This window comes from Bombina bombina, chromosome 1 (assembly GCF_027579735.1).
Source record: "Bombina bombina isolate aBomBom1 chromosome 1, aBomBom1.pri, whole genome shotgun sequence".
NCBI lineage: Eukaryota > Metazoa > Chordata > Amphibia > Anura > Bombinatoridae > Bombina > Bombina bombina.
The window spans coordinates 1,365,673,734-1,365,701,334 of record NC_069499.1 but is presented as its reverse complement, the minus strand read 5'-3'; the positions used below and the strand labels follow the sequence as shown (position 1 = coordinate 1,365,701,334).

The 27,601-nt window shown below is 42.7% G+C and overlaps 1 protein-coding gene across 2 annotated transcripts in view; it reads right to left on the bottom strand.

The window, feature by feature from the left end:
- CGN (cingulin) overlaps positions 1-27,601 on the bottom strand; it is a 380,943-nt gene that overhangs the window by 160,197 nt on the left and 193,145 nt on the right. For both annotated transcript variants that reach the window (XM_053704018.1, XM_053704029.1), the window contains one exon: positions 7,609-7,750. In XM_053704018.1, the coding sequence (XP_053559993.1) occupies positions 7,609-7,750 (142 nt within the window). The remainder of the gene's footprint in view (positions 1-7,608; positions 7,751-27,601) is intronic.

Here is a 27,601-nt window from a genome sequence, read left to right as displayed (position 1 = left end):
TCAGAAAAACGACTCTTTGTCCTTAGACAATAAGGCTTTATTTAAACAAGTGGAACAAAATTACACAGGAGGAATAATCCTAGCCTCCAAACAATATAAGCATTTTTCAAAATCTGAACCTAAATTTATCAGAGCCCATAATCTAAGGAAAAGTTACCTACAGTAAGGCAGAATAAAAATAAGAATTATGAGTTTTATTAAAAAAAAAATTAAAAAAAAAAATATATATATATATATATATATATATATATATATATATATATATAGTTACTAACAATATTAGAGACTGTATAAATCATGCAGTTAATATACATATTGGAAAATATATTCTGCACCAAAGAATAGACCCCAGCACCTCTAAATCCTCAGCTAAACTGAGGAGCCTTACCGTACCGGTGACCAGGAGGTCCCACTATACCAGATAAATAATTTCTGTACCAACACAGGAAATAACATACAAAGACATTATCAAAATGTCAAAACACTTAAATAAATACCCCTATTAAACAGAGCAAACAAAACTCCACTCTCCAAGCCTGAGATGAGAATGGATGAACCGGAAGAGCGTAGCGAGTCACGTGAGCGCAACTCTGAAATTTGAACTGCGCCACGGATTAAGTAAAGACAAGCTCTCTCAAAACTCTCAGTAGAGAATAAACTGACAGTTTTTCTTAACCGCAAACGACTCCAAAATATCAGTGCTTAAAAAAATTATGCCTAATTAAACACAGTATTCATTGCCCGAGTCAGCTTAATACTAGCCTCAACCTTAAGGGGAAACAAAGCCCCTTAAGAATTAACACCTCTCCCTTATAGTGCCAGCAAAACTGCCCATAAATAAACCCCTACATAAAGGGATATTATGTATACCATCCACTAGAGGATTAACCTCCGAAGTGCTGACCTTCAAACCTAGAAGTCAAAAGCACTTACCTGTGGATCCAGTTGCAGGGCAACATCTGTCAGGGACCTGTAGAAAAACATAATTTATGCTTACCTGATAAATTCCTTTCTTCTGTTGTGTGATCAGTCCACGGGTCATCATTACTTCTGGGATATAACTCCTCCCCAACAGGAAATGCAAGAGGATTCACCCAGCAGAGCTGCATATAGCTCCTCCCCTCTACGTCAGTCCCAGTCATTCGACCAAGAATCAACGAGAAAGGAGTAACCAAGGGTGAAGTGGTGACTGGAGTATAATTTAAAAGATATTTACCTGCCTTAAAAACAGGGCGGGCCGTGGACTGATCACACAACAGAAGAAAGGAAATTATCAGGTAAGCATAAATTATGTTTTCTTCTGTTATGTGTGATCAGTCCACGGGTCATCATTACTTCTGGGATACCAATACCAAAGCAAAAGTACACGGATGACGGGAGGGAAAGGCAGGCTCATTATACAGAAGGAACCACTGCCTGAAGAACCTTTCTCCCAAAAATAGCCTCCGAAGAAGCAAAAGTGTCAAATTTGTAAAATTTGGAAAAAGTATGAAGTGAAGACCAAGTTGCAGCCTTGCAAATCTGTTCAACAGAGGCCTCATTCTTAAAGGCCCAAGTGGAAGCCACAGCTCTAGTGGAGTGAGCTGTAATTCTTTCAGGAGGCTGCTGTCCAGCAGTCTCATAGGCTAAACGTATTATGCTACGAAGCCAAAAAGAGAGAGAGGTAGCAGAAGCTTTTTGACCTCTCCTCTGTCCAGAGTAAACGACAAACAAGGAAGAAGTTTGGCGAAAATCTTTAGTTGCCTGCAAGTAGAACTTGAGGGCACGAACTACATCCAGATTGTGTAAAAGACGTTCCTTCTTTGAAGAAGGATTTGGACACAAGGATGGGACAACAATCTCTTGATTGATGTTCCTGTTAGTGACTACCTTAGGTAAGAACCCAGGTTTAGTACGCAGAACTACCTTGTCTGAGTGAAAAATCAGATAAGGGGAATCACAATGTAAGGCTGATAACTCAGAGACTCTTCGAGCCGAGGAAATAGCCATTAAAAACAGAACTTTCCAAGATAACATTTTTATATCAATGGAATGAAGGGGTTCAAACGGAACACCCTGTAAAACGTTAAGAACTAAGTTTAAACTCCATGGTGGAGCAACAGCTTTAAACACAGGCTTGATCCTAGCTAAAGCCTGACAAAAGGACTGGACGTCTGGATTTTCTGACAGACGTCTGTGTAACAAGATGGACAGAGCTGAAATCTGTCCCTTTAATGAACTAGCTGATAAACCCTTTTCTAAACCTTCTTGTAGAAAAGACAGTATCCTAGCGATCCTAACCTTACTCCAGGAGTAACCTTTGGATTCGCACCAGTATAGGTATTTCCGCCATATTTTATGGTAAATCCTTCTGGTAACAGGCTTCCTAGCCTGAATTAGGGTATCAATAACCGACTCAGAAAAACCACGTTTTGATAAAATCAAGCGTTCAATTTCCAAGCAGTCAGCTTCAGAGAAGTTAGATTTTGATGTTTGAATGGACCCTGTATCAGAAGGTCCTGTCTTAGAGGTAGAAACCAAGGCGGACAGGATGACATGTCCACTAGATCTGCATACCAAGTCCTGCGTGGCCATGCAGGTGCTATTAGAATTACTGATGCTCTCTCCTGTTTGATTTTGGCAATCAATCGAGGAAGCAGCGGGAAGGGTGGAAACACATAAGCCATCCTGAAGTTCCAAGGTGCTGTCAAAGCATCTATCAGAACTGCTCCCGGATCCCTGGATCTGGACCCGTAGCGAGGAAGTTTGGCGTTCTGGCGAGACGCCATGAGATCTATCTCTGGTTTGCCCCAACGTCGAAGTATTTGGGCAAAGACCTCCGGATGAAGTTCCCACTCCCCCGGATGAAAAGTCTGGCGACTCAAGAAATCCGCCTCCCAGTTCTCCACTCCCGGGATGTGGATTGCTGACAGGTGGCAAGAGTGAGACTCTGCCCAGCGAATTATCTTTGATACTTCCATCATTGCTAGGGAGCTTCTTGTCCCTCCCTGATGGTTGATGTAAGCTACAGTCGTGATGTTGTCCGACTGAAACCTGATGAACCCCCGAGTTGTTAACTGGGGCCAAGCCAGAAGGGCATTGAGAACTGCTCTCAATTCCAGAATGTTTATTGGAAGGAGACTCTCCTCCTGATTCCATAGTCCCTGAGCCTTCAGAGAATTCCAGACAGCGCCCCAACCTAGTAGGCTGGCGTCTGTTGTTACAATTGTCCAGTCTGGCCTGCTGAATGGCATCCCCCTGGACAGGTGTGGCCGATAAAGCCACCATAGAAGAGAATTTCTGGTCTCTTGATTCAGATTCAGAGTAGGGGACAAATCTGAGTAATCCCCATTCCACTGACTTAGCATGCATAATTGCAGCGGTCTGAGGTGTAGGCGTGCAAAAGGTACTATGTCCATTGCCGCTACCATTAAGCCGATCACCTCCATGCATTGAGCTACTGACGGGTGTTGAATGGAATGAAGGACGCGGCATGCATTTTGAAGCTTTGTTAACCTGTCTTCTGTCAGGTAAATCTTCATTTCTACAGAATCTATAAGAGTCCCCAAGAATGGAACTCTTGTGAGAGGAAAGAGAGAACTCTTCTTTTCGTTCACTTTCCATCCATGCGACCTTAGAAATGCCAGAACTAACTCTGTATGAGACTTGGCAGTTTGAAAGCTTGAAGCTTGAATTAGAATGTCGTCTAGGTACGGAGCTACCGAAATCCCTCGCGGTCTTAGTACCGCTAGAAGGGCACCCAGAACCTTTGTGAAGATTCTTGGAGCCGTAGCCAATCCGAATGGAAGAGCTACAAACTGGTAGTGCCTGTCTAAGAAGGCAAACCTTAGATACCGGTGATGATCTTTGTGGATCGGTATGTGAAGGTAAGCATCCTTTAAATCCACTGTGGTCATGTACTGACCCTCTTGGATCATGGGTAAGATTGTCCGAATAGTTTCCATTTTGAACGATGGAACTCTTAGGAATTTGTTTAGAGTCTTTAAATCTAAGATTGGCCTGAAAGTTCCCTCTTTTTTGGGAACCACAAACAGGTTTGAGTAGAACCCTTGTCCTTGTTCCGACCGCGGAACCGGATGGATCACTCCCATTAATAACAGATCTTGTACGCAGCGTAGAAACGCTTCTTTCTTTATCTGGTTTGTTGACAACCTTGACAGATGAAATCTCCCTCTTGGGGGAGATAATTTGAAGTCTAGAAGGTATCCCTGCGATATGATCTCTAGAGCCCAGGGATCCTGAACATCTCTTGCCCAGGCCTGGGCGAAGAGAGAGAGTCTGCCCCCCACTAGATCCGGTCCCGGATCGGGGGCTCTCGGTTCATGCTGTCTTTGGGGCAGCAGCAGGTTTCCTGGCCTGCTTGCTCTTGTTCCAGGACTGGTTAGGCTTCCAGCCTTGCCTGTAACGAGCAACAGCTCCTTCCTGTTTTGGTGCAGTGGAGGTTGATGCTGCTCCTGTTTTAAAGTTCCGAAAGGGACGAAAATTAGACTGTCTAGCCTTAGCTTTGGCTTTGTCTTGAGGTAGGGCGTGGCCCTTACCTCCTGTAATGTCAGCGATAATCTCTTTCAAACCGGGCCCAAATAAAGACTGCCCCTTGAAAGGTATATTAAGTAATTTGGACTTAGAAGTAACATCAGCTGACCAGGATTTTAGCCACAGCGCCCTACGTGCCTGTATGGCGAATCCTGAGTTCTTAGCCGTAAGTTTGGTTAAATGTACTACGGCCTCCGAAATGAAGGAATTAGCTAGTTTAAGGACTCTAAGCCTGTCCGTAATGTCGTCTAGCGTAGATGAACTAAGGTTCTCTTCAAGCGACTCAATCCAAAATGCTGCCGCAGCCGTAATCGGCGCGATACATGCAAGGGGTTGTAATATAAAACCTTGTTGAACAAACATTTTCTTAAGGTAACCCTCTAATTTTTTATCCATTGGATCTGAGAAAGCACAGCTATCCTCCACCGGGATAGTGGTACGCTTAGCTAAAGTAGAAACTGCTCCCTCCACCTTGGGGACCGTTTGCCATAAGTCCCGAGTGGTGGCGTCTATTGGAAACATCTTTCTAAATATTGGAGGGGGTGAGAACGGCACACCGGGTCTATCCCACTCCTTAGTAACAATTTCAGTTAGTCTCTTAGGTATAGGAAAAACGTCAGTACTCGCCGGTACCGCAAAGTATTTATCCAACCTACACAGTTTCTCTGGTATTGCAACGGTGTTACAATCGTTGAGAGCTGCTAAGACCTCCCCTAGTAATACACGGAGGTTCTCCAATTTAAATTTAAAATTTGAAATATCTGAGTCCAATCTGTTTGGATCAGAACCGTCACCCACAGAATGAAGCTCTCCGTCCTCATGCTCTGCGAGCTGTGACGCAGTATCAGACATGGCCCTAGCATTGTCAGCGCACTCTGTTCTCACCCCAGAGTGATCACGCTTGCCTCTTAGTTCTGGTAATTTAGACAAAACTTCAGTCATAACAGTAGCCATATCTTGTAATGTTATCTGTAATGGCCGCCCAGATGTACTAGGCGCCAAAATATCACGCACCTCCCGGGCGGGAGATGCAGGTACTGCCGCGTGAGGCGAGTTAGTCGGCATAACTCTCCCCTCGCTGTTTGGTGAAATTTGTTCACATTGTACAGATTGACTTTTATTTAAAGTAGCATCAATACAGTTAGTACATAAATTTCTATTGGGCTCCACCTTGGCATTGGAACAAATGACACAGATATCTTCCTCTGAGTCAGACATGTTTAACACACTAGCAAAAAACTTACAACTTGGTTATAATCTTTTTTAGCAAAAAACGTACTGTGCCTCAAAGAGGTACTAACGATTAAATGACAGTTGAAATAGTGAACTGAAAAACAGTTATAGCATCAAACTTTAAAACAACAAAACTTTTAGCAAAGGTTTGTTCCCATTAGTAAAATAACAATAATTAAATTTGACATAAAAAATACAAAGCAACGTTTTTATTCACAGTCACTATAAGAATTCTCACAGCTCTGCTGAGAGAATTTACCTCCCTTCAAAGAAGTTTGAAGACCCCTGAGATCTATCAGAGATGAACCGGATCATGCAGGAAAAATAAAAGTAACTGACTGGTATTTTTTGATGCGTAGCAAAGAGCGCCAAAACGGCCCCTCCCTCTCCCACACAGCAGTGAAGAGAAACGAAACTGTCACAAATAAAGCAAAAAAACTGCCAAGTGGAAAATAATGCCCAAATATTTATTCACACAGTACCTCAGCAATGTAAACGATTCTACATTCCAGCAAAAACGTTTAACATGATAAATAGTTATTAAAAAGGATTAGTGACCTTTAACAGAGTAGTTCCGGTGAAATACCATCCCCAGAATACTGAAGTGTATACATACATGTCATTTTAACGGTATGGCAGGATTTTCTCATCAATTCCATTCAGAAAATAAAAACTGCTACATACCTCAATGCAGATTCCTCTGCCCGCTGTCCCCTGATCTGAAGCCTTTACCTCCCTCAGATGGCCGAGAACAGCAATATGATCTTAACTACTCCGGTTAAAATCATAGTAAAAAACTCTGACAGATTCTTCCTCAAACTCTGCCAGAGAAGTAATAACACGCTCCGGTGCTATTTTAAAATAACAAACTTTTGATTGAAGTCATAAAAACTAAGTATAATCACCATAGTCCTCTCACACATCCTATCTAGTCGTTGGGTGCAAGAGAATGACTGGGACTGACGTAGAGGGGAGGAGCTATATGCAGCTCTGCTGGGTGAATCCTCTTGCATTTCCTGTTGGGGAGGAGTTATATCCCAGAAGTAATGATGACCCGTGGACTGATCACACATAACAGAAGAAAAGAAAAACAGAGTAACCAGCTCTGGTTTTCTACTGAGGGGTAGCAATGGTGTTAGAAATAAAGCAAAGACTACCTTGTCGCCTTCTAACTGCTAAAAAGCCACCATTACTCTTACTGAAGAGATTGACATGGACACAGCTTGACCCCAATCCTTGCTTACAGGGAAAAGTAGCCATTAAAGGATTAAAATCTTCAGCCGCCATCTTCGCACATTCTCCCGTCATAGAGGCAAAGAGAATGATTGGGGGTTATGGGTAAGGGAAGTGATACTTAACAGCTCTGCTGGGGTGCTCTTTGCCTCCTCCTGCTGGCCAGGAGTGAATATCCCACTAGTAATTAGAATTCTTCGTGGACTCTCCATGCCATAGGAAAGAAATAGCAATGCACACAGATTAGCCAATCACTTGAGGCATCTATGTGTAGCCACCAATCAGCAGCTACTGAGATATGCTTTTCAGCAAAGGATATCAAGAGAATGAAACAAATTATATAATAGAAGTAAATTAGAAAGTTGTTTAAAATTGCTTGTTTGTTCTAAATCATGAAAGAAAAAAAATTGTGTTTTAAACTTCTTTTAAAAAGAAGTATAAAATAGCACAAATAGTCTCCCTGAGTTTAAACTTTATCAACGGTTATTATCCTCCACAATAATACATCACCTATATGCGCATGTTTGTGTTTAGCTACATATATATGAATACTGAACCAAAAGTAATGTTATGTATACTGTTAGGACTGTGAATTCTCCAGTTAAGCACCTTTTTAATAGCATCTGCTTCTCCAGCATCCACTGATCCTCTCTTCACTTGATTTAGCTCGGACTGCATGAGTGAAAACCTATCCCTCATCTCTCTCAGCTCATCTTCAAACTCTTCCTTCTCCATCTTCAACTGCAGAACCCTGGACAAAAGCGAGTAATAAGGAAGAAATAAAACAAAATATACATATCTCCCCTATTTATCTACTTATATTATCATTTTAATCAAACTCTACATTACAGGGTGGATTTTTTTTTTAATACAAGGAAACAAAATGGTTATGTTTATTATAGATAAGACAGGAAGGAAGAATTTTTTGATAACTGTCATTTCTTTTTTTTCCCCATCCAAAATGTAGTATATGGTGTAATGACATCAGTAAAAATAGAAATAAAATAACTTTTATAAGCAGGAGAGCTGTTATATGGTGAACTGAAAGAACTGTAACTCTGTATAGAAAATATGTTTTACAATAGCAGTTAAAGGGACAGTCAACACCAGAATTTTTGTTGTTTTAAAAAGATAGATAATCCCTTTAATACCCATTCACCAGTTTTGCCAAACCAACACTTTTATATTAATATACTTTTTACTTCCGTGACTAACTTGTATCTAAGCATCTTCTGACCTCCCCTAATCACATGACTTTTAGTTATTATTTATTGACTTGCATTTAAGCCAATTAGTGCAGTGTCTGCCACTAGCCACGGGCGTGATCACAATGCTATCTATATGGCCTACATGAGCTTGCTCTCCCCTGCTGTGAAAAGTAAATAAAATAGAGGCAGTCTTCAAGGGCTTAGACATTATCATATGTGCCTTCCTAGGTTTGCTTTCAACTAGAATACCAAGAGAACAAAGCAAAATTGTTGATAAAAGTAAATTGGAAAGTTGTTTAAAATTACATGCCCTATTTGAAAAATGAAAGTTTTTTTGGGCTTGACAGTCCCTTTAAGCTTCAATTAAGAATAGAAAAAAAAATCAACAAAAACTCTTATGGCCATACATTGCCACAATTTGTACGACAAACACAACAGATTTGAAGGTGAAAAAAATGATATTGCTAGGATGCCATCTAGAGGACATAATAGGTGTAAACTCCTAGCTGCACTGGATATTTACATTTTTGTTACCTGATAAATTTATTTCATTGGGATGAGAGAGTCCACGATCCATTACTCCTGGGAATTACCTTTTCTGACCACTAGGAGGAGACAGCATCCAAAACTCCAAAATCCCCAATAAAACTCCTCCCACCTCTATGGTAACTATTCTGACGTAAAGCAAAGCAAAAAAGAGGTAAGAAAAGAGAAAAAAAAGAAGACGAGCAATGGTTAAAAAAAGGTGAGGAAAATGCAAAATTAGCACAAGAAAAAAAACAGTGTAGGGTCTCGTGGACTCTCACCATCATGATAGAAATGAATTTACAAGGTAAGCATAAATTGTTTTCATTCATATAGGTCGTGAGAGTCCACAATCCATTACACCTGAGAAACCAATACTCAAGCAGTGACGTCCACGAATGAGGGCAGAACATAAAGAACAAATTAAATCTTTTTTCACAATATTTTAAAATATATAATTAAACAGAAACTACTGCCTTAAGGACTTTCCCACCAAAGGCTGCTTCAAACCTTTCCAAACTTATGAACAGAAACCCCATTCTGAAAAGCCCAAGAAGAAGAAACTGATCTGGTAGAATAGGCAGTAAACTGTTTAGGAAGAGACTAACCCATCCCCTAGAAAGCTGTCCATATACAACTTCCACCAAGAAGTCAAAGCCATAGCTTTCTGCCCTCTTCAAGAACCAAAAAAAAAAAAAAAAGAACAAACCATTTAGTTAACTGTTAAAATCTCTAGTAGCCTTTAGATAACACTTCAAGGTTCAAACAACATCAAAATTATGGAGATGCCACTCTATAGAACTCCAAGAATAAAGAGAAAAAGAAAACTCCTGATTAATATATCAACACTGCTCTTATCTAAATGGAAAATAAGATAAGGAAGTTAACAAAAAAGAGAAAACAATTCAGAAAACCTCCTGGTAGATGCCATTGTCAAAAAGAACAAAACCTACTAAGACAAAAGATTAATAAAAGCTGAAAAACAGAATTTATGTTTACCTGATAAATTTCTTTCTCCAACGGTGTGTCCGGTCCACGGCGTCATCCTTACTTGTGGGATATTCTCTTCCCCAACAGGAAATGGCAAAGAGCCCAGCAAAGCTGGTCACATGATCCCTCCTAGGCTCCGCCTACCCCAGTCATTCGACCGACGTTAAGGAGGAATAATAGCATAGGAGAAACCATATGGTACCGTGGTGACTGTAGTTAAAGAAAATAAATTATCAGACCTGATTAAAAAACCAGGGCGGGCCGTGGACCGGACACACCGTTGGAGAAAGAAATTTATCAGGTAAACATAAATTCTGTTTTCTCCAACATAGGTGTGTCCGGTCCACGGCGTCATCCTTACTTGTGGGAACCAATACCAAAGCTTTAGGACACGGATGAAGGGAGGGAGCAAATCAGGTCACCTAAATGGAAGGCACCACGGCTTGCAAAACCTTTCTCCCAAAAATAGCCTCAGAAGAAGCAAAAGTATCAAACTTGTAAAATTTGGTAAAAGTGTGCAGTGAAGACCAAGTCGCTGCCCTACATATCTGATCAACAGAAGCCTCGTTCTTGAAGGCCCATGTGGAAGCCACAGCCCTAGTGGAATGAGCCGTGATTCTTTCGGGAGGCTGCCGTCCGGCAGTCTCGTAAGCCAATCTGATGATGCTTTTAATCCAAAAAGAGAGAGAGGTAGAAGTTGCTTTTTGACCTCTCCTTTTACCTGAATAAACAACAAACAGGGAAGATGTTTGTCTAAAATCCTTTGTAGCATCTAAATAGAATTTTAGAGCGCGAACAACATCCAAATTGTGCAACAAGCGTTCCTTCTTTGAAACTGGTTTCGGACACAGAGAAGGTACGATAATCTCCTGGTTAATGTTTTTGTTAGAAACAACTTTTGGAAGAAAACCAGGTTTAGTACGTAAAACCACCTTATCTGCATGGAACACCAGATAAGGAGGAGAACACTGCAGAGCAGATAATTCTGAAACTCTTCTAGCAGAAGAAATTGCAACTAAAAACAAAACTTTCCAAGATAATAACTTAATATCAACGGAATGTAAGGGTTCAAACGGAACCCCCTGAAGAACTGAAAGAACTAAATTGAGACTCCAAGGAGGAGTCAAAGGTTTGTAAACAGGCTTGATTCTAACCAGAGCCTGAACAAAGGCTTGAACATCTGGCACAGCTGCCAGTTTTTTGTGAAGTAACACCGACAAGGCAGAAATCTGTCCCTTCAGGGAACTTGCCGATAATCCTTTTTCCAATCCTTCTTGAAGGAAGGATAGAATCCTAGGAATCTTAACCTTGTCCCAAGGGAATCCTTTAGATTCACACCAACAGATATATTTTTTCCAAATTTTGTGGTAAATCTTTCTAGTTACAGGCTTTCTGGCCTGAACAAGAGTATCGATAACAGAATCTGAGAAACCTCGCTTCGATAAAATCAAGCGTTCAATCTCCAAGCAGTCAGCTGGAGTGAAACCAGATTCGGATGTTCGAACGGACCCTGAACAAGAAGGTCTCGTCTCAAAGGTAGCTTCCAAGGTGGAGCCGATGACATATTCACCAGATCTGCATACCAAGTCCTGCGTGGCCACGCAGGAGCTATCAAGATCACCGACGCCCTCTCCTGATTGATCCTGGCTACCAGCCTGGGGATGAGAGGAAACGGCGGGAACACATAAGCTAGTTTGAAGGTCCAAGGTGCTACTAGTGCATCCACTAGAGCCGCCTTGGGATCCCTGGATCTGGACCCGTAGCAAGGAACTTTGAAGTTCTGACGAGAGGCCATCAGATCCATGTCTGGAATGCCCCAAAGTTGAGTGACTTGGGCAAAGATTTCCGGATGGAGTTCCCACTCCCCCGGATGCAATGTCTGACGACTCAGAAAATCCGCTTCCCAATTTTCCACTCCCGGGATGTGGATAGCAGACAGGTGGCAGGAGTGAGACTCCGCCCATAGAATAATCTTGGTCACTTCTTCCATCGCTAGGGAACTCCTTGTTCCCCCCTGATGGTTGATGTACGCAACAGTCGTCATGTTGTCTGATTGAAACCGTATGAACTTGGTCCTCGCTAGCTGAGGCCAAGCCTTGAGAGCATTGAATATCGCTCTCAGTTCCAGAATATTTATCGGTAGAAGAGATTCTTCCCGAGACCAAAGACCCTGAGCTTTCAGGGATCCCCAGACCGCGCCCCAGCCCATCAGACTGGCGTCGGTCGTGACAATGACCCACTCTGGTCTGTGGAATGTCATCCCTCGTGACAGGTTGTCCAGGGACAGCCACCAACGGAGTGAGTCTCTGGTCCTCTGATTTACTTGTATCTTTGGAGACAAGTCTGTATAGTCCCCATTCCACTGACTGAGCATGCACAGTTGTAATGGTCTTAGATGAATGCGCGCAAAAGGAACTATGTCCATTGCCGCTACCATCAACCCGATCACTTCCATGCACTGAGCTACGGAAGGAAGAGGAACGGAATGAAGTATTCGACAAGAGTCCAGAAGCTTTGTCTTTCTGGCCTCTGTTAGAAAAATCCTCATTTCTGAGGAGTCTATAATTGTTCCCAAGAAGGGAACCCTTGTTGACGGGGATAGAGAACTCTTTTCCACGTTCACTTTCCAGCCGTGCGATCTGAGAAAGGCCAGGACGATGTCCGTGTGAGCCTTTGCTCGAGGGAGGGACGACGCTTGAATCAGAATGTCGTCCAGGTAAGGTACTACTGCAATGCCCCTTGGTCTTAGCACAGCTAGAAGGGACCCTAGTACCTTTGTGAAAATCCTTGGAGCAGTGGCTAATCCGAAAGGAAGCGCCACGAACTGGTAATGTTTGTCCAGGAATGCAAACCTTAGGAACCGATGATGTTCCTTGTGGATAGGAATATGTAGATACGCATCCTTTAAATCCACCGTGGTCATGAATTGACCTTCCTGGATGGAAGGAAGGATAGTTCGAATGGTTTCCATCTTGAAAGATGGGACCTTGAGAAATTTGTTTAAGATCTTGAGATCTAGGATTGGTCTGAACGTTCCCTCTTTTTTGGGAACTATGAACAGATTGGAGTAGAACCCCATCCCTTGTTCTCTCAATGGAACAGGATGAATCACTCCCATTTTTAACAGGTCTTCTACACAATGTAAGAACGCCTGTCTTTTTATGTGGTCTGAAGACAACTGAGACCTGTGGAACCTTCCCCTTGGGGGAAGTCCCTTGAATTCCAGAAGATAACCCTGGGAGACTATTTCTAGCGCCCAAGGATCCAGAACATCTCTTGCCCAAGCCTGAGCGAAGAGAGAGAGTCTGCCCCCCACCAGATCCGGTCCCGGATCGGGGGCCGATATTTCATGCTGTCTTGGTAGCAGTGGCAGGTTTCTTTGCCTGCTTTCCCTTGTTCCAGCCTTGCATTGGTCTCCAAGCTGGCTTGGCCTAAGAAGTATTACCCTCTTGCTTAGAGGACGTAGCACCTTGGGCTGGTCCGTTTTTACGAAAGGGACGAAAATTAGGTCTATTTTTTGCCTTGAAAGGCCGATCCTGAGGAAGGGCATGGCCCTTACCCCCAGTGATATCAGAGATAATCTCTTTCAAGTCAGGACCAAACAGCGTTTTCCCCTTGAAAGGAATGTTTAGTAGCTTGTTCTTGGAAGACGCATCAGCCGACCAAGATTTCAACCAAAGCGCTCTGCGCGCCACAATAGCAAACCCAGAATTCTTAGCCGCTAACTTAGCCAATTGCAAAGAGGCGTCTAGAGTGAAAGAATTAGCCAATTTGAGAGCATTGACTCTGTCCATAATCTCCTCATAAGGAGGAGAGTCACTATCGAGCACCTTAATCAGTTCATCAAACCAGAAATATGCGGCTGTAGTGACAGGGACAATGCATGAAATGGGTTGTAGAAGGTAACCCTGCTGAACAAACATCTTTTTAAGCAAACCTTCTAATTTTTTATCCATAGGATCTTTGAAAGCACAACTATCCTCTATGGGAATAGTGGTGCGTTTGTTTAAAGTAGAAACCGCTCCCTCGACCTTGGGGACTGACTGCCATAAGTCCTTTCTGGGGTCGACCATAGGAAACAATTTTTTAAATATGGGGGGAGGGACGAAAGGAATACCGGGCCTTTCCCATTCTTTATTAACAATGTCCGCCACCCGCTTGGGTATAGGAAAAGCTTCTGGGAGCCCCGGCACCTCTAGGAACTTGTCCATTTTACATAGTTTCTCTGGGATGACCAAATTTTCACAATCATCCAGAGTGGATAATACCTCCTTAAGCAAAATGCGGAGATGTTCCAATTTAAATTTAAAAGTAATCACATCAGATTCAGCCTGCTGAGAAATGTTCCCTAAATCAGTAATTTCTCCCTCAGACAAAACCTCCCTGGCTCCCTCAGATTGGGTTAGGGGCCCTTCAGAGATATTAATATCAGCGTCGTCATGCTCTTCAGTAACTAAAACAGAGCATCCACGCTTACGCTGACAAGGGTTCATTTTGGCTAAAATGTTTTTGACAGAATTATCCATTACAGCCGTTAATTGTTGCATAGTAAGGAGTATTGGCGCGCTAGATGTACTAGGGGCCTCCTGAGTGGGCAAGACTCGTGTAGACGAAGGAGGGAATGATGCAGTACCATGCTTACTCCCCTCACTTGAGGAATCATCTTGGGCATCATTGTCATTATCACATAAATCACATTTATTTAAATGAATAGGAATTCTGGCTTCCCCACATTCAGAACACAGTCTATCTGGTAGTTCAGACATGTTAAACAGGCATAAACTTGATAAGAAAGTACAAAAAACGTTTTGAAATAAAACCGTTACTGTCACTTTAAATTTTAAACTGAACACACTTTATTACTGCAATTGCGAAAAAACATGAAGGAATTGTTCAAAATTCACCAAACTTTCACCACAGTGTCTTAAAGCCTTGAAAATATTGCACACCAATTTTGGAAGCTTTAACCCTTAAAATAACGGAACCGGAGCCGTTTTAAGCTTTAACCCCTTTACAGTCCCTGGTATCTGCTTTGCTGAGACCCAACCAAACCCAAGGGGAATACGATACCAAATGATGCCTTCAGAAGTCTTTTATAAGTATCAGAGCTCCTCTCACATGCGACTGCATGCCATGCCTCTCAAAAACAAGTGCGCAACACCGGCGCGAAAATGAGACTCTGCCTATGCTTTGGGAAAGCCCCTAAAGAATAAGGTGTCTAAAACAGTGCCTGCCGATATTATTATATCAAAATACCCAGAATAAATGATTCCTCAAGGCTAAATAAGTGTTAATATCAATCGATTTAGCCCAAAAAATGTCTACAGTCTAAATAAGCCCTTGTGAAGCCCTTATTTACAATCGTAATAAACATGGCTTACCGGATCCCATAGGGAAAATGACAGCTTCCAGCATTACATCGTCTTGTTAGAATGTGTCATACCTCAAGCAGCAAAGGACTGCAAACTGTTCCCCCAACTGAAGTTAATGCTCTCAACAGTCCTGTGTGGAACAGCCATGGATTTTAGTTACGGTTGCTAAAATCATTTTCCTCATACAAACAGAATTCTTCATCTCTTTTCTGTTTCTGAGTAAATAGTACGTACCAGCACTATTTGAAAATAACAAACTCTTGATTGAATAATGAAAAACTACAGTTAAACACTAAAAAACTCTAAGCCATCTCCGTGGAGATGTTGCCTGTACAACGGCAAAGAGAATGACTGGGGTAGGCGGAGCCTAGGAGGGATCATGTGACCAGCTTTGCTGGGCTCTTTGCCATTTCCTGTTGGGGAAGAGAATATCCCACAAGTAAGGATGACGCCGTGGACCGGACACACCTATGTTGGAGAAAAGAGGAGCCTGCAAAGTTCAGAAACCAAAAAGGAAGAATTGCAATCTACAATGGAATAAAACAGAAATAGCAGAAATCTGACCCTTCGAGGAACTAGCGGATATAAGCTTATCCAAACCATCCCGAAAACACGGCAAAAACCTAGGAATTCTAAAAGAATTCCAGGAAAAAAACAGAATTTATGCTTACCTGATAAATTACTTTCTCCAACGGTGTGTCCGGTCCACGGCGTCATCCTTACTTGTGGGATATTCTCTTCCCCAACAGGAAATGGCAAAGAGCCCAGCAAAGCTGGTCACATGATCCCTCCTAGGCTCCGCCTACCCCAGTCATTCGACCGACGTACAGGAGGAAATATGCATAGGAGAAACCATATGATACCGTGGTGACTGTAGTTAGAAAAAATAATTCATCAGACCTGATCAAAAAAACCAGGGCGGGCCGTGGACCGGACACACCGTTGGAGAAAGTAATTTATCAGGTAAGCATAAATTCTGTTTTCTCCAACATAGGTGTGTCCGGTCCACGGCGTCATCCTTACTTGTGGGAACCAATACCAAAGCTTTAGGACACGGATGAAGGGAGGGAGCAAATCAGGTCACCTAAATGGAAGGCACCACGGCTTGCAAAACCTCTCCCCCAAAAATAGCCTCCGAAGAAGCAAAAGTATCAAATTTGTAAAATTTGGCAAAAGTGTGCAGTGAAGACCAAGTCGCTGCCTTACATATCTGGTCAACAGAAGCCTCGTTCTTGAAGGCCCATGTGGAAGCCACAGTCCTAGTGGAATGAGTTGTGATTCTTTCAGGAGGCTGCCGTCCGGCAGTCTCATAAGCCAATCGGATAATGCTTTTAAGCCAAAAAGAAAGAGAGGTAGAAGTTGCTTTTTGACCTCTCCTTTTACCAGAATAAACAACAAACAAAGAAGATGTTTGTCTGAAATCTTTAGTGGCCTCTAAATAGAATTTTAGAGCACGGACTACGTCCAAATTGTGTAACAAACGTTCCTTCTTTGAAACTGGATTCGGACACAAAGAAGGTACAACTATCTCCTGGTTAATATTTTTGTTGGAAACAACTTTCGGAAGAAAACCAGGCTTAGTACGCAAAACCACCTTATCTGCATGGAACACCAGATAGGGCGGAGAACACTGCAGAGCAGATAACTCTGAAACTCTTCTAGCAGAAGAAATTGCAACCAAAAACAAAACTTTCCAAGATAATAACTTAATATCTACGGAATGTAAGGGTTCAAACGGAACCCCTTGAAGAACTGAAAGAACTAGATTAAGACTCCAGGGAGGAGTCAAAGGTCTGTAAACAGGCTTGATTCTAACCAGAGCCTGAACAAACGCTTGAACGTCTGGCACAGCTGCCAGCCTTTTGTGAAGTAAAACAGATAAAGCAGAGATCTGTCCCTTCAGAGAACTTGCAGATAATCCTTTCTCCAAACCTTCTTGTAGAAAGGATAGAATCTTAGGAATTTTTATCTTGTTCCATGGGAATCCTTTAGATTCACACCAACAGATATATTTTTTCCATATTTTATGGTAAATTTTTCTAGTTACAGGCTTTCTAGCCTGAATCAGAGTATCTATTACAGAATCTGAAAACCCACGCTTTGATAAAATCAAGCGTTCAATCTCCAAGCCGTCAGTTGGAGGGAAACCAGATTCGGATGTTCGAATGGACCTTGAACAAGAAGGTCCTGTCTCAAAGGTAGCTTCCATGGTGGAGCCGATGACGTATTCACCAGGTCTGCATACCAAGTCCTGCGTGGCCACGCAGGAGCTATCAAGATCACCGAAGCCCTCTCCTGATTGATCCTGGCTACCAGCCTGGGAATGAGAGGAAACGGTGGGAATACATAAGCTAGGTTGAAGGTCCAAGGTGCTACTAGTGCATCTACTAGAGTCGCCTTGGGATCCCTGGATCTGGACCCGTAACAAGGAACCTTGAAGTTCTGACGAGAGGCCATCAGATCCATGTCTGGAATGCCCCATAATTGAGTTATTTGGGCAAAGATTTCCGGATGGAGTTCCCACTCCCCCGGATGGAATGTCTGACGACTCAGAAAATCCGCTTCCCAATTTTCCACTCCTGGGATGTGGATTGCAGACAAGTGGCAGGAGTGATCCTCCGCCCATTGAATTATCTTGGTCACTTCCTCCATCGCCAGGGAACTCCTTGTTCCCCCCTGATGGTTGATATATGCAACAGTCGTCATGTTGTCTGATTGAAACCTTATGAATTTGGCCTTTGCTAGATGAGGCCAAGCTTTGAGAGCATTGAATATCGCTCTCAGTTCCAGAATGTTTATCGGGAGAAGAGATTCTTCCCGAGACCATAGACCCTGAGCTTTCAGGGGTTCCCAGACCGCGCCCCAGCCCACCAGACTGGCGTCGGTCGTGACAATGACCCACTCTGGTCTGCGGAAGCTCATTCCCTGTGACAGGTTGTCCAGGATCAGCCACCAACGGAGTGAATCTCTGGTCCTTTGATCTACTTGAATCGTCGGAGACAAGTCTGTATAATCCCCATTCCACTGTCTGAGCATGCACAGTTGTAATGGTCTTAGATGAATTCGTGCAAAAGGAACTATGTCCATTGCTGCAACCATCAATCCTATTACTTCCATGCACTGCGCTATGGAAGGACGAAGAACAGAATGAAGTACTTGACAAGAGCTTAGAAGTTTTGATTTTCTGACCTCTGTCAGAAAAATCCTCATTTCTAAGGAATCTATTATTGTTCCCAAGAAGGGAACTCTTGTTGACGGGGACAGAGAACTTTTTTCTATGTTCACTTTCCATCCGTGAGATCTGAGAAAGGCTAGGACGATGTCCGTATGAGCCTTTGCTTTTGACAGAGACGACGCTTGAATCAGGATGTCGTCCAAGTACGGTACTACTGCAATGCCCCTTGGTCTTAGAACCGCTAGAAGGGACCCTAGTACCTTTGTGAAAATTCTCGGAGCAGTGGCTAATCCGAATGGAAGTGCCACAAACTGGTAATGCTTGTCCAGAAAAGCGAACCTTAGGAACTGATGATGTTCCTTGTGGATAGGAATATGTAGGTACGCATCCTTTAAATCCACCGTGGTCATAAATTGACCTTCCTGGATGGTAGGAAGGATCGTTCGAATGGTTTCCATTTTGAACGATGGAACCCTGAGGAATTTGTTTAGGATCTTGAGATCTAAAATTGGTCTGAATGTTCCCTCTTTTTTGGGAACTATGAACAGGTTGGAGTAAAACCCCATCCCTTGTTCTCCTATTGGAACTGGATGAATTACTCCCATCTTTAACAGGTCTTCTACACAATGTAAGAATGCCTATCTTTTTATTTGGTTTGAAGATAATTGAGACCTGTGGAACCTTCCCCTTGGGGGTAGTTCCTTGAATTCCAGGAGATAACCCTGAGAAACTATTTCTAGTGCCCAAGGATCCTGAACATCTCTTGCCCAAGCCTGAGCAAAGAGAGAAAGTCTGCCCCCCACCAGATCCGGTCCCGGATCGGGGGCCAACCCATCATGCTGTTTTGGTAGCAGTGGCAGGCTTCTTGGCCTGCTTACCCTTGTTCCAGCCTTGCATCGGTCTCCAGGCTGGTTTGGGTTGAGAAGTATTACCCTCTTGCTTAGAGGATGTAGAATTAGAGGCTGGTCCGTTTCTGCGAAAGGGACGAAAATTAGGCTTATTTTTAGCCTTAAAAGACCTATCCTGAGGAAGGGCGTGGCCCTTTCCCCCGGTGATGTCTGAAATAATCTCTTTCAAATCAGGACCAAACAGTGTTTTACCCTTGAAAGGGATGTTAAGCAATTTTGTCTTGGAAGACACATCCGCTGACCAAGACTTTAGCCAAAGCGCTCTGCGCGCCACGATAGCAAACCCTGAATTTTTCGCCGCTAATCTAGCTAATTGCAAAGCGGCATCTAAAATAAAAGAGTTAGCCAATTTAAGTGCTTGAACTCTGTCCATAACCTCCTCATACGAAGATTCTTTATTGAGCGACTTTTCTAGTTCTTCGAACCAGAAACACGCTGCCGTAGTGACAGGAACAATGCATGAAATTGGTTGTAGAAGGTAACCTTGCTGAACAAACATCTTTTTAAGCAAACCCTCTAATTTTTATCCATAGGATCTTTGAAAGCACAACTATCTTCTATGGGAATAGTAGTGCGTTTGTTTAGAGTAGAGACCGCCCCCTCGACCTTGGGGACTGTCTGCCATAAGTCCTTTCTGGGGTCGACTATAGGAAATAATTTCTTAAATATAGGGGGAGGAACAAAAGGTATGCTGGGCCTTTCCCACTCCTTATTTACTATGTCCGCCACCCGCTTGGGTATAGGAAAAGCATCGGGGGGCACCGGAACCTCTAGGAACTTGTCCATCTTACATAATTTCTCTGGAATGACCAAATTGTCCCAATCATCCAGAGTAGATAATACCTCCTTAAGCAGTGCGCGGAGATGTTCTAATTTAAATTTAAATGTTACAACATCAGGTTCAGCTTGTTGAGAAATTTTTCCTGAATCTGAAATTTCTCCCTCAGACAAAACCTCCCTCCTGGCCCCTTCAGATTGGTGTGAGGGTATGTCAGAACAGTTATCATCAGCGTCCTCTTGCTCTTCAGTGTTTAAAACAGAGCAATCGCGCTTTCTCTGATAAGTAGGCATTTTAGATAAAATGTTTGCAATAGAATTATCCATAACAGCCGTTAATTGTTGCATGGTAATAAGTATTGGCGCACTAGATGTACTAGGGGCCTCTTGTGTGGGCAAAACTGGTGTAGACACAGAAGGGGATGATGCAGTACCATGCTTACTCCCCTCATTTGAGGAATCATCTTGGGCAATATCATTATCTGTGGCATCATTGTCCCTACTTTGTTTGGACACTATGTCACAATCATCACATATATTTAAATGGGGAGAAACCTTGGCTTTCATACATATAGAACATCGCTTATCTGATGGTTCAGACATGTTAAACAGGCTTAAACTAGTCAACAAAGCACAAAAAACGTTTTAAAATAAAACCGTTACTGTCACTTTAAATTTTAAACAGAACACACTTTATTACTGAATATGTGAAAAAGCATGAAGGAATTGTTCAAAATTCACCAAAATTTCACCACAGTGTCATAAAGCCTTAAAAGTATTGCACACCAAATTTGAAAGCTTTAACCCTTAAAATAACGGAACCGGAGCCGTTTTTACATTTAACCACTATACAGTCCCAGGTATCTGCTTTGCTGAGACCCAACCAAGCCCAGAGGGGAATACAATACCAAATGACGCCTTCTATAAGCTTTTTCAGTGGTTCTAGCTCCTCACACATGCATCTGCATGCCTTGCTTTCCAAAAACAACTGCGCATTAGTGGCGCGAAAATGAGGCTCTGCCTATGACTAGAAAAGGCCCCCATCTGAAAAAGGTGTCCAATACAGTGCCTGCCGTTTTTTTAACAACAATCCCCAAGATTATAATAACTATTAAGAGTTATAATCTGCCAAATATGCTTAGCAAAGTAATCGTTTTAGCCCAGAAAAATGTCTACCAGATTTTTAAGCCCTTATAAAGCCCTTTATTCTTTTACTTAATCTAAGAAAATGGCTTACCGGTCCCCATAGGGGAAATGACAGCCTTCCAGCATTACAAAGTCTTGTTAGAAATGTGGCCAGTCATACCTCAAGCAGAAAAGTCTGCCAACTGTTTCCCCCAACTGAAGTTACTTCATCTCAACAGTCCTGTGTGGAAACAGCAATCGATCTTAGTAACGTTTGCTAAAATCATCTTCCTCTTACAAACAGAAATCTTCATCTCTTTTCTGTTTCAGAGTAAATAGTACATACCAGCACTATTTTAAAATAACAAACACTTGATTGAAGGATAAAAACTACATTTAAACACCAAAAAACTCTTAACCATCTCCGTGGAGATGTTGCCGGTGCAACGGCAAAGAGAATGACTGGGGTAGGCGGAGCCTAGGAGGGATCATGTGACCAGCTTTGCTGGGCTCTTTGCCATTTCCTGTTGGGGAAGAGAATATCCCACAAGTAAGGATGACGCCGTGGACCGGACACACCTATGTTGGAGAAAGGAAAGAATCTTAGGAATTTTTATCTTGTTCCAAGGGAATCCTTTAGATTCACACCAATAGATATATTTTTTCCATATTTTATGGTAAATTTTTCTAGTTACAGGCTTTCTAGCCTGAATCAGAGTATTTATTACAGAATCTGAAAACCCACGCTTTGATAAAATTAAGCGTTCAATCTCCAAGCCGTCAGTTGGAGGGAAGCCAGATTCGGATGTTCGAATGGACCTTGAACAAGAAGGTCCTGTCTCAAAGGTAGCTTCCATGGTGGAGCCGATGACATATTCACCAGGTCTGCATACCAAGTCCTGCATGGCCACGCAGGAGCTATCAAGATTACCGAAGCCCTCTCCTGATTGATCCTGGCTACCAACCTGGGAATGAGAGGAAATGGTGGGAACACATAAGCTAGGTTGAAGGTCCAAGGCGCTACTAGTGCATCCACTAGAGTCGCCTTGGGATCCCTGTATCTGGACCCGTAGCAAGGAACCTTGAAGTTCTGACGAGACGCCATCAGATCCATGTCTGGAATGCCCCATAATTGAGTTATTTGGGCAAAGATTTCCGGATGGAGTTCCCACTCCCCCGGATGGAAAGTCTGACGACTCAGAAAATCCGCTTCCCAATTTTCCACTCCTGGGATGTGGATTGCAGACAAGTGGCAGGAGTGATCCTCCGCCCATTGAATTATTTTGGTCACTTCTTCCATCGCCAGGGAACTCCTTGTTCCCCCCTGATGATTGATATATGCAACAGTCGTCATGTTGTCTGATTGAAACCGTATGAATTTGGCCTTTGCTAGTTGAGGCCAAGCTTTGAGAGCATTGAATATCGCTCTCAGTTCCAGAATGTTTATCGGGAGAAGAGATTCTTCCCGAGACCATAGGCCCTGAGCTTTCAGGGGTTCCCAGACCGCGCCCCAGCCCACCAGACTGGCGTCGGTCGTGACAATGACCCACTCTGGTCTGCGGAAGCTCATTCCCTGTGACAGGTTGTCCAGGATCAGCCACCAACGGAGTGAATCTCTGGTCCTTTGATCTACTTGAATCGTCGGAGACAAGTCTGTATAATCCCCATTCCACTGTCTGAGCATGCACAGTTGTAATGGTCTTAGATGAATTCGTGCAAAAGGAACTATGTCCATTGCTGCAACCATCAATCCTATTACTTCCATGCACTGCGCTATGGAAGGACGAAGAACGGAATGAAGTACTTGACAAGAGCTTAGAATTTTTGATTTTCTGACCTCTGTCAGAAAAATCCTCATTTCTAAGGAATCTATTATTGTTCCCAAGAAGGGAACTCTTGTTGACGGGGACAAAGAACTTTTTTCTTTGTTCACCTTCCATCCGTGAGATCTGAGAAAGGCTAGGACGATGTCCGTATGAGCCTTTGCTTTTGACAGAGACGACGCTTGAATCAGGATGTCGTCCAAGTAAGGTACTACTGCAATGCCCCTTGGTCTTAGAACCGCTAGAAGGGACCCTAGTACCTTTGTGAAAATCCTTGGAGCGGTGGCTAATCCGAATGGAAGTGCCACAAACTGGTAATGCTTGTCCAGAAAAGCGAACCTTAGGAACTGATGATGTTCCTTGTGGATAGGAATATGTAGGTACGCATCCTTTAAATCCACCGTGGTCATAAATTGACCTTCCTGGATGGTGGGAAGGATCGTTCGAATGGTTTCCATTTTGAACGATGGAACCCTGAGAAATTTGTTTAGGATCTTGAGATCTAAAATTGGTCTGAATGTTCCCTCTTTTTTGGGAACTATGAACAGGTTGGAATAAAAACCCATCCCTTGTTCTCTTATTGGAACTGGATGAATTACTCCCATCTTTAACAGGTCTTCTACACAATGTAAGAATGCCTGTCTTTTTATTTGGTTTGAAGATAATTGAGACCTGTGGAAACTTCCCCTTGGGGGTAGTTCCTTGAATTCCAGGAGATAACCTTGAGAAACTATTTCTAGTGCCCAAGGATCCTGAAAATCTCTTGCCCAAGCCTGAGCAAAGAGAGAAAGTCTGCCCCCCACCAGATCCGGTCCCGGATCGGGGGCCATCCCTTCATGCTGTTTTGGTAGCAGTGGCAGGCTTCTTGGCCTGCTTACCCTTGTTCCAGCCTTGCATCGGTCTCCAGGCTGGTTTGGGTTGTGAAGTATTACCCTCTTGCTTAGAGGATGTAGAGTTAGAGGCTGGTCCGTTTCTGCGAAAGGGACGAAAATTAGGCTTATTTTTAGCCTTAAAAGACCTATCCTGAGGGAGGGCGTGGCCCTTTCCCCCGGTGATGTCTGAAATAATCTCTTTCAAATCAGGCCCAAACAGTGTTTTACCCTTGAAAGGGATGTTAAGCAATTTTGTCTTGGAAGACACATCCGCTGACCAAGACTTTAGCCAAAGCGCTCTGCGCGCCACGATAGCAAACCCTGAATTTTTCGCCGCTAATCTAGCTAATTGCAAAGCGGCATCTAAAATAAAAGAGTTAGCCAATTTAAGTGCTTGAACTCTGTCCATAACCTCCTCATACGAAGATTCTTTATTGAGCGACTTTTCTAGTTCCTCGAACCAGAAACACGCTGCCGTAGTGACAGGAACAATGCATGAAATTGGTTGTAGAAGGTAACCTTGCTGAACAAACATCTTTTTAAGCAAACCCTCTAATTTTTTATCCATAGGATCTTTGAAAGCACAACTATCTTCAATAGGAATAGTAGTGCGTTTGTTTAGAGTAGAAACCGCCCCCTCGACCTTGGGGACTGTCTGCCATAAGTCCTTTCTGGGGTCGACTATAGGAAATAATTTCTTAAATATAGGGGGGGGAACAAAAGGTATGCCGGGCCTTTCCCACTCCTTATTTACTATGTCCGCCACCCGCTTGGGTATAGGAAAGGCGTCGGGGGGCACCGGAACCTCTAGGAACTTGTCCATCTTACATAATTTCTCTGGAATGACCAAATTGTCACAATCATCCAGAGTAGATAATACCTCCTTAAGCAGTGCGCGGAGATGTTCTAATTTAAATTTAAATGTTACAACATCAGGTTCAGCTTGTTGAGAAATTTTTCCTGAATCTGAAATTTCTCCCTCAGACAAAACCTCCCTCCTGGTCCCTTCAGATTGGTGTGAGGGTATGTCAGAACAGTTATCATCAGCGTCCTCTTGCTCTTCAGTGTTTAAAACAGAGCAATCGCGCTTTCTCTGATAAGTAGGCATTTTGGATAAAATGTTTGCTATAGAATTATCCATTACAGCCGTTAATTGTTGCATGGTAATAAGAATTGGCGCACTAGATGTACTAGGGGCCTCTTGTGTGGGCAAAACTGGTGTAGACACAGAAGGGGATGATGTAGTATCATGCTTACTCCCCTCATTAGAGGAATCATCTTGGGCAATATCATTATCTGTGGCATCATTGTCCCTACTTTGTTTGGACACTATGGCACAATTATCACATAAATTTAAATGGGGAGAAACCTTGGTTTTCATACATATAGAACATAGCTTATCTGATGGTACAGACATGTTAAACAGGCTTAAACTTGTCAACAAAGCACAAAAAACGTTTTAAAATAAAACCGTTACTGTCACTTTAAATTTCAAACTGAACACACTTTATTACTGAATATGTGAAAAAGTATGAAGGAATTGTTCAAAATTCACCAAAATTTAACCACAGTGTCTTAAAGCCTTAAAAGTATTGCACACCAAATTTCAAAGCTTTAACCCTTAAATTAACGGAACCGGAGCCATTTTTACGTTTAACCCCTATACAGTCCCAGCTATCTGCTTTGCTGAGACCCAACCAAGCCCAGAGGGGAATACGATACCAAATGACGCCTTCTATAAGCTTTTTCAGTGGTTCTTAGCTCCTCACACATGCATCTGCATGCCTTGCTCTCCAAAAACAACTGCGCATTAGTGGCGCAAAAATGAGGCTCTGCCTATAACTAGAAAAGGCCCCCATCTGAAAAAGGTGTCCAATACAGTGCCTGCCGTTTTTCTAAACAATCCCCAAGATTATAATAACTATTAAGAGTTATAATCTCCAAAATATGCTTAGCAAAGTAATCGTTTTAGCCCAGAAAAATGTCTACCAGTTTTTTAAGCCCTTATGAAGCCCTTTATTCTTTTACTTAATCTAAGAAAATGGCTTACCGGGCACCCCATAAGGGGAAATGACAGCCTTCCAGCATTACATAGTCTTGTTAGAAATGTGGCCAGTCATACCTCAAGCAGAAAAGTCTGCCAACTGTTTCCCCCAACTGAAGTTACTTCATCTCAACAGTCCTGTGTGGAAACAGCAATCGATTTTAGTAACGTTTGCTAAAATCATCTTCCTCTTACAAACAGAAATCTTCATCTTTTTTCTGTTTCAGAGTAAATAGTACATACCAGCACTATTTTAAAATAACAAACACTTGATTGAAGAATAAAAACTACATTTAAACACCAAAAAACTCTTAACCATCTCCGTGGAGATGTTGCCTGTGCAACGGCAAAGAGAATGACTGGGGTAGGCGGAGCCTAGGAGGGATCATGTGACCAGCTTTGCTGGGACTCTGCCATTTCCTGTTGGGGAAGAGAATATCCCACAAGTAAGGATGACGCTGTGGACCGGACACACCTATGTTGGAGAAAAGAAATTTATGCTTACCTGATAAATTGATTTCTTCTACGATATGACGAGTCCACGGATTCATCCTTACTTGTGGGATATTATCCTCCTGCTAACAGGAAGTGGCAAAGAGCACCACAGCAGAGCTGTCTATATAGCTCCTCCCTTGACTCCACCCCCCAGTCATTCGACCGAAGGTATAGGAAGAAAAAGGAGAAACTAAAAAAGGTGCAGAGGTGACTGAAGTTTGAAAACAAAAATATAATCTGTCTAAAATGACAGGGAGGGCCGTGGACTCGTCGTATCGTAGAATAAATCGATACGACGAGTCCACGGATTCATCCTTACTTGTGTGATACAATACCAAAGCAACAGGACACGGATGAACGGGAGGGACAAGACAGATACCTAAACGGAGGCACCACTGCTTGAAGAACTTTTCTCCAAAAATAGCCTCAGAAGAAGCAAAAGTATAAAATTTGTAAAAGGTATGAAGGGAGGACCAAGTCGCAGCCTTACAAATCTGTTCAACAGAAGCATCGTTTTTAAAAGCCCATGTGGAAGCCACCGCTCTAGTAGAATGAGCTGTAATTTTTTCAGGAGGCTGCTGTCCAGCAGTCTCGTATGCCAAACGGATGATGCTTTTCAGCCAAAAAGAAAGAGAGGTAGCCGTAACTTTTTGATCCCTTTCCAGAATAGACAACAAATAGAGAAGATGTTTGACTGAAATCCTTGGTCGCTTGTAAGTAAAACTTCAAGGCACGAACCACGTCCAAGTTATGTAACAGACGCTCCTTCTTAGAAGAAGGATTAGGACACAAAGAAGGAACAACAATTTCCTGATTAATATTCTTATTTGAAACAACCTTAGGAAGGAATCCAGGTTTAGTACTCAAAACCACCTTATCAGAATGGAATATAAGATAAGGCGAGTCACATTGTAACGCAGAAAGCTCAGAAACTCTTCGAGCAGAAGAGATAGAAACTAAAAACAAAACTTTCCAAGATAAAAGCTTAATATCTATGGAATGCATGGGTTCAAACGGAACCCCTTGAAGAACATTGAGAACTAAATTCAAACTCAATGGCGGAGCAACAGGTTTAAACACAGGCTTGATTCTGACTAAAGCCTGACAAAAAGTCTGAACGTCTGGGACATCCACCAGACGTCTGTGTAGTAAAATTTGTCCCTTTAAGGAAGTAGCTGATAATCCCTTCGCCAATCCTTCTTGGAGAAAGGACAAAATCCTAACAATCCTAACCCTACACCATGAGTAGCCCTTGGATTCGCACCAATAAAGATATTTACACCATATC